General features: G+C 42.1%; 1 protein-coding gene across 3 annotated transcripts in view; it reads left to right on the top strand.

The window, feature by feature from the left end:
• GRIP1 (glutamate receptor interacting protein 1) overlaps positions 1–17,346 on the top strand; it is a 720,504-nt gene that overhangs the window by 661,056 nt on the left and 42,102 nt on the right. For all 3 annotated transcript variants that reach the window (XM_036867337.1, XM_036867336.1, XM_036867335.1), the window contains 3 exons: positions 10,021–10,165; positions 12,573–12,712; positions 12,881–13,072. In XM_036867337.1, coding sequence (XP_036723232.1) covers positions 10,021–10,165; positions 12,573–12,712; positions 12,881–13,072 — 477 coding nt within the window. The remainder of the gene's footprint in view (positions 1–10,020; positions 10,166–12,572; positions 12,713–12,880; positions 13,073–17,346) is intronic.

Raw genomic sequence — 17,346 nt, 5'->3', positions numbered from 1 at the left:
GATTTCCAGGTTTGGTTTTTGTGTGTTGTTTTGCTTTAATGCAGTGAGAATTTAAAGAATTTAAAGCAATCTGAATGCTTACTCCATCTAGATTTTTATTTCCCCAATGTTTTCAAGTTTTTCCTCTATGTAATTAACTGTTGATTTTTGCCTAATAATCCCCCTTATTGAATCTTTCCAAAGCATTTGATTTTTTCATAGATCCAATAAACTCATATTTCATAGGTTATGTAAGATATATTAAATTACATAGTTACAATAACAAGTAAAACTGGCATAAACAGGATTGGGAATAATCATAATTGACTCTAAACTTTTAAGCTTTTGACTCAATTGGTAGCAGGAACAGAGGTACACGGGGTACTACAGAGGGAAACCTATTATTCTGGAACATTCAGTGGCATTGGTCAGTATATTTTACAAAGAGGATGGAGAGTCACAATTAATCCAGTAAATTGGTTAAAGGGAGATTGGTTAAGAGAGTTTCTACTGAATATAGTTTCATCCCAACCAATAATGACCAGTTACCAATGTCCTGGAATCTCCTGGAATCTAATCCTCTAGATCCAGAGTTCCTGGTCATGTCACGCCTTGTGTTTATGATTCCTATTCAAAGTCAAAACAAGTTGGTAGTTACATCCATCAGTACAGCTGGTAAAGATGATTACATCCAAGTATATTTTATAATGAATGTTTGAAAATATGCATAGATTTCTACTAGTTATTTCCCAAGCAACTGATTTTCCACACCAACATTTGCACTTATCTCCTAACAAGCATGCCTCAATGGCATTTTCTTTGGGGGATTTATTTATAAAGAAGGATAAAGCCTCCAGCAGCAGACTGGGTTCTGTCCTAGTGAAGAGGCAAAGCCCTGTGGAGAAACCCATTTTGCATGATTTGCCAAGCTAAGCAGATCTCAGCTACCTTCCTTGCAGAGTGAAGGAGCCAAGCCAGAGATGAATATGTATGGTGCTTGTGACTGGCGGTGTTCCCAATGCCAAAGCCAGGCTGTGCAGACACGCTGGGAGGAGTTTCAGAAACAACAACTGAGCACTTGGAGAGCCAGATCTTACTTTCAGTTGCTTCTTTCCTTTGGCTCATTTTTCCCCTTTAGACCCTTCCCCCTACAATCCCTATGCCTAAGACTATGGTAATGATCATGCTTGTTAGGTTTTTTTTTTTCTAATTTTAAGAGGTCCAATTTTTAAAATCCTAAATCCTTCCATTGAAAACCATGCACCTACCCAAAATAAAACTGTAAATATAGGTGCAGGAGACATATTTACCCAAACCAAATTTTCTCAAGTTGTCATACTAAAATATACACCCACTTAGCTGCACATTTTTATAACAGACCATTATTTGAAAATTATCATCTGATCATCGATTTGGAAGAATTTGAGTGTTTCTGTATCCTCTTCCCCCATGAGAATATAAGTATAATTTGAGTAACTGAATCCTTTTTTACTCAGAGCAAAGCAAGGGGAAGGGATTATTCAAAATGTAAAACCTGGATATAGACCAGTTCAAGGCCAACTATGTAGACATAAAGAGCACACGCTTTTAAATCCAGCTCTACCACATTTGAGCTGTGTCAGTTTGGGCAAGTTACTTAACCTGCCTGAGATTCAGTTCCATTTTCAGTAATGTGCACAAAATAATACCCACCTCTGGGAGCTGTTGTAGCTTGTTGAGAGAGAGATTTCCTGGCACAATCGGTATTCAATAACTGGGAACTATTTTTATTATTATTACATCCTGAAACGCCTTTTCCCACATTCGTTCTGATCCTTGGTCAAGATATAAATGAGTGGGAAATAAGCATTATTCATGACAACGGTCACTGATTTTGGAAGTTTGATACCTTGCTTAATCTGAAATTAAGCTGGTGATTTAAATTGTTGCCATCCTTTGTCGCTCTATTTTAGAATGGTAACACTCAGTATATATTCTTCACTCCCTAAAATATTGCTTATACTAATATTGGACTTTCTGGACTTCAGGAGTCTTCCAGTTCTTTCCTTAAGTGTCTGCTCCTCTCCATCCTTGGTTCTCTGATGAGTTACAGAAAGGTTATAACCATACTTGATATAATAACTTGGTTTCCTAAGCTAGTAATACTGCAGTTGAGTTTAACAGATGTTGCTTCAAAATGTAAGCCTGTCTTCCAGCTGCAATAATTTTATTGCTCTGCCTTGTACTTTAAAGGAGATGGTAGAACTATTCTCAAATGTTGTTAAAGTCTTTGTTTTTCATTCAGTCATGCCATCAGCATTGATTTAGTGTCCATAAGGTACTAGGGACTGCCAGTTTTTAGATTAAAAAGGACACAGTATCTGCCCTTAAATCAGTCACCATGTTATAGGAGAAACGGAAGAAAATAATCAACAGTATGATGAATGTTCTAGGTGTGTGCACAAAACGTTAAGAGAACGTGAAGGCACCCATTTGAGACTGGGGAGCTCAAGGAAATGCTTCTAACAGCCTTGGTCTTGAAAGTATTTGGGAGGCGTTGTTAAAATTAACCAGAGGAAGAGTATGAGCCACAGGAAGTCAGAGAGAGTGGCACATCCTAGTAGCAGATATAGCTGAAGCAGAAAGTTTGTGTGAGGACTCAGTAGTGGGTGAATAGATGGATACACTGAAGCCAGATCATTATGGTCCTTCTAACTATGTTAAAAAATTTGAACTTTACCCCAGAAGCCAATGAGGAGCCATTAAAAGACAAAAAGCAGGGGAACGAGGCCAGGGTATTTGGTCTGTGATCACGGGTTGCAGTCACTTACTGAAGTAATGAAGAGGCATCCAAGAGAGTCTGCATTGACTCTGTTTCTAGCGCTGGCTGGGGGAAGCAGTAAATTAAAATGACTAAGAACACTAGACTGACTTCACAACTGACAAGCTGGGAAACTTGGGAAAATTAGCTTCTCTGGGCACCAGTGTCCTCATCCACAATGTCCATTGAATGCGTCCTGCACATGGCAGTTTTAAGGGTCAAAGGAGGCAATATATATTGATATTTAAGCACTCAGCGATAATGAATGGCACCAAGTAAGGCCCAGTGAATGCGGACTATCAACAGCCATTATAAGGATGCTTTAAAAATTAATTTTAGCTTTATTTTACTATGGCCAAATCTTTTGGAACACCTGGGATTGTAGGGAAACCCCCTGCCCCCATATTCAGTGGCCATTCTCTCTAGAGGAGCTTTTACATCTGTCATCTTTCATTACCACGGGAACATAAATCGAGTAGAGCCAATCGGTGCTTGTCTGGGTCCAAGCCTCTAGAACCCTGACGGTTACCTAATCCCCAGGCCCTCAGAGATGCAAATATCTATTGCTTGAAATAAGATCTATTGCCTTGACTGCATCTAGATCCAGTGTAGCTGAAGAGGGGAGAGTTTGGAGATCTGAGAAAGAACCCTGAAGCAAAGGAGAGAATTTGGGGGAATTGTGGGAAGAAATACGTGTAAGCTTCCAAATCTGTCCCAAATAATTTCTAAGGGTCCGCTTTGTATCACTGCCTTTGTGCCAGTCAAATATACAGACGCTAATGACCTCTCTCTTGATTTAGAGTACCTCACTTCTAATACGTAGCATGTTTGTAAAGACTAAAAATTCAGTATTTTCCCTTCACCGGCTCTAATCTGCGTCGAGAAACATTTCCAGGCTGCAACTTGTCCCATCTGAAGCAAATTACCTTTTCACAATTTCAGATAGAGTCTTACGCAAATATAGCCTTATTAGTACCAGTTAAATCTGCCCTTCAAAGATTTGGGCTTTCATTTTATTTATTTATTTTTTTCACTTCATCAGTGTTAAGCCGGCTAAGTAATTTGCAGCAGCTTTTTTCCCCTCAAATCTAGGTTGAAGTAGCAGAAATGCCCCATCAAAGCAACCAAGAATGATCCTGGCTATGTGAAGAGCAGTGGTAGGGGTTGTTTTGGCAAGAGTCTGGCTGCAAGAAGAAACTCTGATAGATTTTTTTTTTTTTTAAGTACTCTTCCCTTTTTTCTGCTTTATCTCAAAGTAGTAATGATTTTCAAACTCTAGTCAGCATCACAGTCACCCAGAGGGCTTGTTAAAACACTGGTGACTGGGCCCTTCCTCCAGAGTTTCAGATTCCTACGGGTCTGGGGTAGAGCTGAGAATTGGTATTTCTGACAAGTTCTCAGATACTGCTAAAATTTCTCATCCCAGAACTACACTAGAAGAAACACTGTCACAAGGCAACCTAATTTGGAGACTTATAAATGATCACTTACATAAGGAAATTCAAATTCTACTCTTAAACACTCAGCAACTCCTTGGAACATGACTTTGGTAAGGCCAGTAAGGTTGGCCTTACTGGCACAACAGTAAGGCAGTCATAGAGAGTATTGTTCTAAATGGTTCATTTTCTCAGGTCTGTCCACCTCCAAGAAATGTAGCCATACTCTGTGGAATGAATTCCATCACTTTTAGTTGAAGTGAACTTTGATTGACCTGTACATTTATGCATTCCAAAGACCGTCTCCCAAATTCAAACCTCCCAAATCCAGCTGCCATTATGGATTCAAGCCAGATAGCGTTCATTTTGTTAAACAGGCGGCACTCAAGAAGCCTGAAAATAACATTGCAGATGAGTAATGCTGCAATTTTGCATCTGTTCCGTGATCCCATTAATTTCCTTAACTAGAGCTGAGCAGAACAAACAAGTTGGCTGGCCCCCTTTCATCTCTTCTGCTAATAGCGGTAAACCTTCTGTTGTGATATAGAAGCTGTTTATAATATCATTAAGATCTGTTTAGGCTCACTTTGCAACTTCCTGGTGATCCTGCATTCTTCCTTCTCAGAAAGTTTCTGTTCTGCTTCAACACTCCAGTTGCTCCTTTCTAAGCTGGACCAGCCTCAAGGAGAGAGCGTCTTGGAGTGCTTCCACCTCCAAAATGGTCTGAGCGTAAATGGCAGTTATCACCTTCCTCCCAAGCTGCAGGGCCTTACAGCTGCCAGTTGGGCCAACGCCTGAGAAGGCAGATGGATTTGGAAGTGCAGCCTGCAGCTAACTCAGGCAGCCCAAGCTTTATTCTCACTCTCTGAATGAGCCTGATTGGGTCTGCATCACCTTGGAGAAGGAATCTAGACCTTGGAGTAGCCGGAAGGGTGACTCACAAAGCTAGGAACCAGTGACTGTGACTGCCTGCTAACAGGCATTTGTCCTTTCGCTCATTTGTTTAGGCATTTACTGGAGTCTCCTTGGTGCCAGGCATAGTTCTAGGCTCTGGGCATGTGAATATAAAAAATCTTAATTTTCAAGGTGATCCTGTTCTAATTAAGGAGACACATAGAGCGAAAAGCATATAGTAGACCATGCATTCCCGATGGGGGCAAAAATTGGTTCTCAGGTATAAGGGAAAAGAATCTGAAAAAAATAGATACATATGTATGTATAACTGAATCACTTTGCTGTACACCTGAAACTAACACAACATTGTAAATCAACTCCACTTCAATTAAAAAAAAAATAAAATTTGGTTCTCAGGGAGCCAAGAATCTTAGATATTACGTTACAGTAGTTTGTGACCCTCCAAAGCTCAACCCTACCCGACTGACTCTTATTCCCTCGTATTTAATTTCTCTCATTAGGGAGAATTTAAATCTAATTTTTCTCCTTGATGGGAGGAGAGGAGGCAATAATTTTTTTAAAAAGAAGTTGAGAAACACTAGAAAAATACACAGGAGCTGTAGGATCTCATAGGAAAGGTCTATAGTCTCAGCTGAGGAGCCAGGAAGGCTTCCAGAAATATAAGACATCTGAGCCAAGTTCTAAAGTAAGAGTAGAAATTCTCCGGGGGAGGAAAGACGTCTGCTTCCAGGGAGTAACACGTGCCAGGTTAAAGATGCGTGCAAAGTGTTTTTAAATGGACCACAGGTCATTCAGTGGGGAGAGAATTAGATTGGATTGGGATGGAAAAGATGGTGGAAGACAGAGGCTCCAGCCCTGTTCATGCCAAGGGGTTGCGCTTTATTCTTCAGAAATCTGGGACCTAACGGAAAGCTTCAAGGAAGAGAGGAACATATTCAGATTTATGCTTTCAGAATATTCTGGGAAGAAAAGAGAGGGAATTCAGTGTTGGCAGGACTGGTGAAAATAGATGTGGGAGAGAGGGACAAAGTCTGGATCCGAAGTAGGAAAACAATTTAGGAAGAGACCATTGCTGTGAACAACTGGGCAGAGCTGAGATGGGGCCTCCTCAAGAGCACATGGCAGTAGGATGCTCTGGGAAGCCTGCCTGGTGGGCAGATGGGTCATAGGGTCTGGACGAGACAGTGTACAGGCAGCCATCATCAGCTAAGAGAGTAAGGAAGCCAAACTAATGAAATGTCTCTTTACTCAAGGCATCCACAAAGGGTTTTCTAAGGGAATTAATGTTTTTTCTTTTTAAAAAATTACTATGAAAATATATTTAAAAATAGAGAAAGATGGTGTAATGAACCAGCCTACATCATCTAGCATCAACAGTTAGCAACTTTGGGCTTCCCTGGTGGCGCAGTGGTTGAGAATCTGCCTGCCAATGCAGGGGACACGGGTTCGAGCCCTGGTCTGGGAAGATCCCACATGCCGCGAAGCAACTAGGCCCGTGAGCCACAACTACTGAGCCTGCGCGTCTGGAGCCTGTGCTCCGCAACGAGAGGCCACGATAGTGAGAGGCCCGCGCACCGCGATAAAGAGTGGCCCCCGCTCGCCGCAACTAGAGAAAGCCCTCGCACAGAAACGAAGACCCAACACAGCCATAAATAAATAAATTAAGTAATTAAAATCACATGGAAGCTAGCAAACAAAAAAAAAAATTAAAAAAAAAAAAAAAAAACAGTTAGCAACTTAGAATCAGTCTTGCTTCAGATCTACTCCCACCCTAATTTCTGCACCCCACCCACACACTGAATTATTCTGAAGAAATTCCAGACATCATATCATTGCATCTTGCAAACATTATTAATGTATCCCTAAACAATACTCTTATAAGAGACTTCTAAAATACATAACTAAATATCGTCACAATTTTAAATATTAGCAATAATTCTTTTTTTTAAATTTATTTACTTATTTGTTTATTTATTTTTGGCTGCGTTGGGTTTTCGTTGCTGTGCACGGGCTTTCTCTAATTGCGGCGCGCCGGGGCTACTCCTCTCTGCGGTGCGCGGGCTTCTCATTGCGGTGGCTTCTCTTGTTGCGGAGCACAGGCTCTAGGTGCGTGGGCTTCAGTAGTTGTGGCTCACGGGCTCCAGAGCGCAGGCTCAGTAGTTGTGGCGCGTGGGCCTAGTTGCTCTGCGGCATGTGGGATCTTCCTGGACCACGGCTCAAATCCGTGTCCCCTGCATTGGCAGGCAGATTCTTAACTGTGCCACCAGGAAAGCCCCAAAATATTAGCAATAATTCTTAATCTCCTCAAATATGTACTCAATGTTCCCATCTCCCTGATTTTCATATACATGGGTAGATAGACAGGTTTTTAAAAAACAGTTGGTTTGAATTAGGATCCAAAAAGAAGTATTCATTGCTTTTGGTTGTAATGTCTCTTAAATTTACCCATTCTGGTTTTTGTTTCCAAGTTCTTTATTTGTTGAAGGAATCAGAAATCAACTACATTTTTGTCATAATCTAAATATAGCATCACTTCTTCATTAATATACAGCCGTTTTCTTGATTTGCATCTCACCACTATTTAAACTCATTGAGTCCCTAACAATTGCCTTTTGTTATTGTGACGCCTCAGCTGCCTAATTTAAAATGTTCCTACATAAAGTGGCCTGAAACCATCCTAAACCGGTTTACTCCATTTCTGGCGTTATTTTGTCATCTTAGATGCAAGTTGCAAAACTGTCCAGAAATAACACAGGGCACTCACTCTGGGTTACCTGAAGAATGAGCTAGCTGGAACCAATTTCTCCCCTTTCTCCTGGTGAATGGGACTGCACCCCAGCTCACCTTCCTATGGGCCAGTGGTTGTTTTCATCTAGACTAAAGTTTCACCTGAAGCTTCCCACAGGTTCCTGGGTTCTGGGCAGCTGGGTTCCATGTACTTGGTAACTACCATTTCCCACAACTCCCATAAAGAGCTGATGGCCACATCCAGAATGCCTGGTGCCCATTGACAAGGCAGTGCTCGCACTTGCCCTGTAAGGGGGAAGGGCAATAAAAGGGCAGGGTCTTCCCACTGGCACACACACCCACGCTGAATGGCCAGCAGAGTGCCCAACAGTAACTAACACTTAACTATATCAAGGTTTACTAATCAAATGACTCACCTAGAATTTTATGCAGAATATAGTTGGTGGCACAGACTGCAAAATACGTGTAATCTATCCAGTAATACCCTATTCATTTATGTCAAAGCCAGCTCTGACAGGTGATGATATATCACAGTGTAGAAAAAGTTAGACTTTTGACTGTCCCTCCATTTTTGGTTACTCTGCATCCTGGTGCTTCTCTCAGCAGCTGCTTGGCAGCCCATCACCAGCCTGTTGGCCACAACTAAAGTAGAACCCTGGATGAAGTGTGTAAACCATGAAACAGAGCCGTTGAAGCCTTGATGTGGAGGATTCTCAGCTGCCAGTATAAACTTGAGTCTAATGTGGAAGATGTTTATACCCTAGGATGTTGATTTAAGCATTCCAGTGTGTGGTAGATGGTCTTTATTCTCTATGTATGGAGCTTCTTCTTCCTCCACTGAGGGAGTGGAGGCAATGGGTACGTCCCAGAGCTCCCAATCCGTGGCCAGAAGTGAAGTAAGTGCTGGCAGGAAAGGACACATCGCTTCCTACATTTCTCTATAGACATTTCATTTTATATTCATTATAATTCTTCACCGCACACACAGATAATTGAATTGTTAATTCAAGCTTTTCTATTCCTCCTTAGTTTAGGGTGTCATATCATAAATGAACAGCTGCTCATTGCAGAAATGTGACTGTATTAATGCTTCTCCAGGATACAGCCTGACTATAAAAGCTGACTGTTTTGTTCAAGTATCTACTGGACCATTTCATTGTATCCTTAGGTACAGCAATGAACAACTCCTTAACCACTCACAGCTCCCAGGCCCAAGGAATAAAGCAAGAAATGCTCAAGAACTTTCAGCATGTCATAAGCAAATAAAACCCTTTGAATTCTGAGACTTCATATTTGCAACCTTGATGCAGTCAAAATACCCAACCATGTGAAAGGTGTCCCATGACATCTTTCAAGCCAATGCTTTAGGCAGACCACACTCACAAATGTTTTCCTTCATAAGAACGTTAATTGGTGAAACTTAGCTCACGAGAGTGTGGCAACCTGGCATATGTTACTGAAATGTAACTTACATGGCTCCTAGTCTCAAGAACAGTAGAGAGAGAATCATTCAAGCATCTGTTTTACTATCTGTGTATTTGTGAATAAGATTCACAGATTTTGTGAATAAGATTCACACTTTAAGACACAGTGGAATAATAGCTAAGGGATTCCAGATTTCCAAGCCCCACTTAACCATGCATATATTAAAGTTTGCTCCAACCATGAGTTAAATCAACTTCTCTATACTGAGAGTTAGCTTGCTTGTAAAGCCTGCAAATAGGAATTGCAGAGCCCAGTCTCTTTGTCTACGGCGTGACTCTGTCCACCCATATCGCCTCCTCAGCGGTGTGTTCAGTCCACGGATATTCGTGGCACACTCACAAAATGCTGGGCAAGCACTGTGCTAGGCAGGGACATTGTCTAAAGGGCCCGCAGTGCCGGCTGGGTAGCTCGCTCACAGATTTAAAACATAAGTCATCCATCAAGAGAACCCCTTCCCTGACACTGATGAGAATGACATCCCTGTATTAGAATGGTATATCCTACTAAGGAAATGCTACTTCCCCAAATAATTATTTTCTGAGACCCAGTGCTTCGATGATGATGTTTGGAATTTCTTATTTTATGTATGAAAATATGTGTCTTTTTACTCTGCTTCTTCCGAAGAAACCAATTACGACTCGTTGGCATTTATTGCAGATGAGCAAGAAAGTTCCGGAGCAATTATTTACACCGTGGAGCTGAAGCGCTATGGGGGGCCCCTTGGCATCACGATTTCAGGAACTGAAGAGCCTTTTGATCCTATAATCATTTCAAGCCTCACTAAAGGAGGGTTAGCTGAAAGGTAACATTCGAAGCAGCTGCTACAATTACCTGTCTGAAATGGGTTTCCTTCCTCACAGCCACATAAAACATGCTCCCCTCTCCTGCTTGGTTATCTGTTGACTTTTTCAGCTCTGCACAAAGGATTGATTTTAGAGCTTGAGAACTCTCAGGCAGAGCTCTGACTTGATTTTGAAGGGCATGGTATAGGCAGTTAAAAGTGTCCTGGGCTTAGCATTGATATTAGTCTCCAGAAATGTGTAAACTGACCACAATTGACTAGAGGTAAATTTATATTGTGTCCATTTTGAGAGGAGGAGAGTAAAGTTCAAGGAGGTTAAAAGGTTTGTCCAATCCAATTCAGCAAACATTTCCTGAGCCTCTGTTACCTGACAGGTACCGGGCTTGGCTGCTGAGAGGATGACAGAAGCTTCGTCTTCAAAGATTTCAGGAAGCAGTGCAGTGACTTAATAACATCTTGAAATTTGGAATGCCCATTTGTTCCTTTGGCAATTTGTTTCCATTGGCATGCACCCCACCCCCATTATACTGTATTTCTTTCCAAGACATGTTGTAGGACATATTCCAAACCCCATAACCCTATCTGTCCTCCAGTAACCTAGCTCAGGAGTGCACACACACTGTTCATGCTGACACTTGAAGACACTGGTTTGCAAAACAGAGATATAGCATCACAGAATTTTGGAGCTGCAAGGTGCCTTAGAAATCAGCTCATCCAACATCCTCATCTGTCAGGTGAGGGCACCAAGGCAGCTCAAAAAAGGCTGCCCTGTTGGAATTTCGTATTCTGATATTAACAGAGACACCTATGATACGGTATCCTTCAGGTGTCCCCCTGTCCTAGGTTTCTCTGTTAGACAATGAGGAAAAGATTAATATTGATCTGATTCAGCAACCTCCTGGTCAAGTGTTCTATGGCTTACAGCATGGCTCTTTCATAAACTGGAGACTGTTGTTTGTTTTTGGTTTTTTTTGGCTGTGCCGTCGCACAGTTGTGGGATCTTAGTTCCCCGACCAGGGATTGAACCCAGGCCACGTTAGTGAAAGCACCGAGTCCTAACCACTGGACCGCCAGGGCACGCCCCAGAGACTCTTTATGGAAGAATGAATTGATCTCTTTTTTTTTTTTTTTTTAGGAAAAAAAAAAATTCCTTGAGAGTAGATGCATCGGTAGACTTGTTAGGCAGCCCCTCATCATCTGTGTGACCCCGTGTCACCTCCGTTGCCCCGGTTGCTGCTGCCCAGCACCGCTGCCCACTGACCCCAAAGCAACCTGGGGCCGGACCACTCAGTCACAAGCAGGCTGTGAGCTGAGCTTCCTTCACTCAGGATATTTCAAGTGAGCCAGCACCTCAGAGGCTAGCACATGGGATTCCCACTCTACACCCTTCAACCCAGGTGGAGAGATCTGAGTGTTTAAACCTTTCCTGAGTTTGACTGCTGTGAGTCTGCTCTTCCCCCATACTGTGCTTCCAAACAAAGATAGATATGGTGAACATCAGAATCATAAATTCCAGTCTGCTGGTTCAGAATCGGGTGAGAATGGGACGAGAAGGGAAAAGATCAAAGGTTTATCTATTGATCAATAAATTAATTTTCTTTTTCCACATTTCAAGCAGGATGTTAAGCCCTTTTACATGTGTTTTCCTATTTAGCCCAGAGCTTCCCTGTGAGATGACTATCCCCATTCTAGTGATGAGGAAACTGACACCTAGAGAGGTGAAAATAAGGTGCCCAGGTCACACAGCTGGTAGGTGACAGAGTTGGATTCAAATTGATTCCTGGCAATTCCCTGGCAGTCCAGTGGTTAGGACTCCACGCTTCCACTGCAGGGGACACAGGTTCGATCCCTGGTCGGGGAACTGAGTTCCTGCAAGTCGCGCAGTGCGGCGAAAAAAAAAAAAACAAACTGATTCCTGAGTTCAGCCTTTTTCAATTCTTGGAATCACCACTGGGGGGTGGCGGGGGCCTGCCACACCAGGGTCTTGTGTCTAAGCCTTGCTTCCGGTAAGCTGGGATACTGACTGATTGTGTTCAACACTTCTAAGTCTGTAGAAAGAAGGACTGCTCCATGCTAAACATCACTACTGTGATTGTCCCATTTTGTTCGTTTCCTTGGGATTTTTAAGAGGGTTATCAAATGACTCAGCTTTCTTGGAATTTAAACAGCCCACAAGTCCATTTTAAATACTAATTAAAACATTTTTTCTGATTTTATTTGAAACTAAAAAGTAATTCACAACAGACGCAGTTATCTTGTAACATTGCTCAGGAGAAGGCAAGGAGTGACTTCTAGAGACCCTTGCCAAGTCTTTATTATTATGAATAAATAAAGTATATCAGGGAGTTTATATTCAGTAGCATTCAGGGATAATTTCTACCTTTCCTATTATTATTTGGCGTTTCAGAACTGGCGCGATCCACATAGGAGACCGAATCCTTGCCATCAATAGCAGCAGCTTGAAAGGGAAGCCTCTGAGTGAAGCCATCCATTTGTTACAGATGGCAGGAGAGACTGTCACCTTGAAAATTAAGAAGCAGACAGATGGTGAGTGGGTTGAAAGCCACAATTAAGGATTTGCAGTGCATTTCCTTCCCTTAAAGAATGCGCAAATGTCTACGTGTTTGTTTCTAGGGACATACAAGCCAGGGAGTGTTGGCGTATCTTTGTATTTAAATTTTCTCTGGTACTTAAGCTCCTTTTCTGTCTTTAAAGCCCAGTCAGCGTCAAGTCCCAAGAAATTCCCCATTGCCAGCCACCTGAGTGACCTGGGAGATGTGGAGGACCCGTCTCCAGCACAGAAGCCAGGCAAACTCACCGATACGTACCCCTCCACTGTGCCCAGCGTGGACAGTGCCGTGGACTCGTGGGATGGCTCAGGAATAGAAGGCAGCTATGGGAATCAAGGTATGTCCTCGCCGTGGGGTACAGGAAATTTGTCATTGGTGAAGCTCAGGTTTCTCAAAGATCCACCTTCTACTCCGTGAAAAGAATATCTTTATTTTACTTGTGTCTGCATCAGTGTAACCATAGTGAACACATTGAATATGGTGACCTTTCATCTCCTCCTCCTTAATGCTAATAAGTTGTGAACATCTATCCAACACTAGCAGGCCCCTGTTAGACCTACTGCCGTCCAAGTGTTGGATCCAGAGCTTGTCCTTCGAGCACAGTTTAATATGAGGCAAACCACACAATAAATTGGGTCACTGAAGACCAGCCTCATTGCCTTACTTTTTTAGCAAGCTTTCCACAAAGATGGAATGAGGAGGGCAGGGGATGTGCAAAGAGATGAGCCAAAGATTTGTGACCCCGTTTATTCCTGCCTCTTCCTGACTTTTCATAGAAACGTGTAGGGGTTTCCCCCAAGGCTCATCATTAGAGAGTTGTAATCATAGTATATTAAAGTATACTGTAGTTCTTTCTTCACAAACACCGTCTTCATGGGACGAAGTATAACCTACATGAAAAGGTAAACCTCACTAACACAATATAAACACACAAAAAGTATTAGACTGAAGACAGAGTATAAACTAAATGCTTCCTTTAAAAATGTTTCCTTCTTAACGATACTTAGCATCCAAAGAGAAGTGTGTCAAAAATTCTCTGTATTTCTCCTTATCTGAGCCTTACCTTCTCTTTTAACACCCTGTATAAATTCCAGCCTCCGAATCCCTTTTCTGCTCTTGGTTTAAGTCAGAGAATAAAATACATAAACAGTTTGGAGAACATGTGTTCGGGTGGGAGGGTTGCTTTGTAGTAACTTAGGTAACCACTTTTTTTTTTTTTTTTAATTTATTTTTTTTTTATTTATGGCTGTGTTGGGTTTTCGTTTCTGTGCGAGGGCCTTCTCCAGTTGTGGCAAGCGGGGGCCACTCTTCATCGCGGCGCGCGGGTCTCTCGCTGTCGCGGCCTCTCTTGTTGCGGAGCACAGGCTCCAGACGCGCAGGCTCAGCAATTGTGGCTCACGGGCCCAGCCGCTCCGCGGCATGTGGGATCTTCCCAGACCAGGGCTCGAACCCGTGTCCCCTGCATTGGCAGGCGGATTCTCAACCACTGCGCCACCAGGGAAGCCCAGGTAACCACTTTTGAGGACGGTCTCTATCCAGTTTGCTCTCTTCCTGGTTCTAGTTTTTTTTCTCTCAGCCTGCCTCTGCCTATGTCACTTTCTGTTAAATCCCAAGAAGGATGGACAAAAATGAAAAGAAATGATATTTCAAAGCTATCAAGTCATTACTTGTTAGAGATGATATTGGAGTTTGGTGGAGAAAATATTTTGGGGTTTTCTTTTGTTGTTTTGTTTTTTTAAAAAACAAGAAAATTTTATTTAATTTTTAAAGAAAATTTGATTTTACTGGTTTATTCTTATTCAAGACACTATATATTTTAACAGCTTTTTTGAGATATAATTTACATAACATAAAGTTCACTGTTTTAAATGCACAATTCAGTGTTTTTTTAGTATATGTACAGAGTTGTGCAACCATTACTATAATCTATTATAGAACATTTAGTGACCCCAAAAAGAAACACCATACCCATTAGCACACACCCACCCTTTCCACCCAAACCCTAGGTAACCACTAATCTACTTTCTGTCTCTATAGATTTGCCTATTCTGGACATTTCATATAAGTGGAATCATATAATATGTGGCCTTTTGTGACTGGCTTCTTTCATTTAGCATAATATTTTTAAGTTCATCCATGTTGCAGCATGTATCAGTACTTCATTTATTTTTATGGCTCAGTAATATTCCACTGTATGAATAAACAGGTGGAGAAAATATTTTGAACACCCAAAAGAGGATTGGGACTTTCACTTATCTGGCAAGTAATTTTTTCCAAGTCCAAATACCTTGTGACAAGTTAGCTATGCTACCAAATAACAGCTATTTTCATTGCCAGGAAGTTGATAAACTCCCAGAGGACACTCTGGATAAAGGACCCAAGTCAAATTCTATCAGGGTAGACTGAGGTTTATTTCTTAATGTGTTTGTTTATTGTTTATTTACTAATGTGGGAACTTTTTTGTTACACAGATTTTGGTGAGCTATTGATTATAATGAGTTCTGCCCCTAAGTGATATGTGAGAACTTAGCTCCTCTATCCTCTTACACAGTAAGATCAGGCCCATGATTAGCACACTGAATATAAGGCCTATCCCTCGTTTATAAAAGATGAAGAACCATTTATTATTTATGAAGGATTTTGAAAATTTGAAATCCTAGACAGGGAATAGTAGTCATAATTATTGGTATGATAAGTTTGGCATTTATAAATTAAAAATCATTATGAGTTTGAAGACAGATAAGAGAGATATAGAAAAAATGCCAATTGGGATAGAATTGACATCCTCCAAGGTGATGAAAAATTGGTAATAATACCTTGTATTTGTAAAACACTTTAGAGTTTACAAAGCACTTTTACGTAACTCATCTCAAGTGATTCCCGTAAGGAACACGGAAGCTGAAATCACAGGATTTCGGTATTGGGAGAGAACTTGAAGTCAGCTAGTCTGGCGTCCAGTGCAGCCCTTGATGTCCTGTCCAGCCTGGCTGCCCGCCGTCATGCTGCACGGCCTAGAGCGCCCAGAGTGACACGTTGCTGCCTAACTGCTAAGGCAGCTCTCCCAGCTCCCGTACTTAGTTCTGACAGCTCGGAGTTCTCCCTTGTACTGAGCTGAAATCTGTCAGCCTGTAGCTTCTGCCTATTTGTTCTAGTTCTACCCTCAAGGTCATTCCGAAGTAAAGCCTCCTCAACACTTGACAACCCTTCAGCTGCTCAAAGACAGCTCTCATGCTTCTCTTGAGTCTTTCCTTCTCTAAGCAAAGTAGCCCCAGTTCCTTTCACTGTTCCTCACGTAACTTACTTTTGGGTGTTTTTGTCATCCTGGGGGCCTCTCTTCTGAATACGTTCAAGCTTAACTCTATACAAGTGTAGCACTCAGAAAGGAAAGTCATACTATAGTATGGCAGCCTGGAGCAACTCAAGCCTGCCACCTTCATCATTGGAAATTGTAGAACCCATCAGCACAGGCCTACCTCACCATAAGAGTTTTGGTGGGAAAAAAAAAAAAGAATTTTGGTGGGCACGCCCTAGTCACTCATTTTGATCTTATTGTTTACCAAGATCTCAAAGTCTGTCTTTTTCCCCTTTCCTTGTGATATTGGGTTAAACCAGATCTCTCCAGATAGTGCTTGTGAAGTTGACTTTTTTTTAAAATAAATTTATTTAATTTTATTTATTTATTTTTGGCTGTGTTGGGTCTTTGTTGCTGGGCGCGGGCTTTCTCTAGTTGCGGCGAGCGGGGGCTACTCTTTGCTGTGGTGTGTGGGCTTCTCATTGCGGTGGCTTCTGTTGTTGCGGAGCACGGGCTCTAGGCGTGTGGGCTTCAGTAGCTGTGGCACACGGGCTCAGTAGTTGTGGCTGGCGGGCTCTAGAGCGCAGGCTCAGTAGTTGTGGCGCACGGGCTTAGATGCTCCACGGCATGTGGGATCTTCCCGGACCAGCACTCGTACCCATGTCCCCTTCATTGGCAGGTGGATTCTTAACCACTGCGCCACCAGGGAAGCCCGTGAAGTTGACTTTTTAAAGGAAGGCCTAGAACCGTACCTTTTTTCCCCTGTGATATATCATGTTGTGAGATGTAGATTATCTTTCCGCCTTGTCCACGCAGTCTCTCAGCACACTCTCTCTACCGTATCTCAAGAAGACTCTTACCTTTAAATCTATAATAGTTGCTCCATTCCCAGTAGGATGTTGTACCTCCGTCATGCACATCTTCCTCCTTGGGCTAGGAATTCATGTCTCTGCAGCCGTGTTCCTTATTGTTCTCCACTTCTACTCCAAAATGTCAAGCTTGCCCCATTCATTCATTAAGTAAATATGTAATGACTGGCACAATAAAAGCCAGTATATGATGGGTATACAATGTTGGACAAAAGAGGTCCTTATTCTTGTGGAGGAGGTTACCCAGATGAAGGGCCAGACAATTAACAAGTACCAACAGAGTGAATTTTTACTTAGTTAATGAAAAGGGGAAAAGGATGGAGTAATCAAAGCTGGTGGAGAAAGAAGGACTGTGTTTAAAGAAGTCTCACAGTGGGATGACTCTCAGTTCTGTTGATGCACATCTTTTCTAGTCTGCTTCTGGGCCGGCTTCTTCCACTCCCCATTCTC

Source organism: Balaenoptera musculus, chromosome 10 (assembly GCF_009873245.2).
Source record: "Balaenoptera musculus isolate JJ_BM4_2016_0621 chromosome 10, mBalMus1.pri.v3, whole genome shotgun sequence".
Classification (NCBI taxonomy): Eukaryota; Metazoa; Chordata; class Mammalia; order Artiodactyla; family Balaenopteridae; genus Balaenoptera; species Balaenoptera musculus.
The sequence above is the reverse complement of the archived record's forward strand: the minus strand, read 5'-3'. Positions and strand labels throughout refer to the sequence as shown.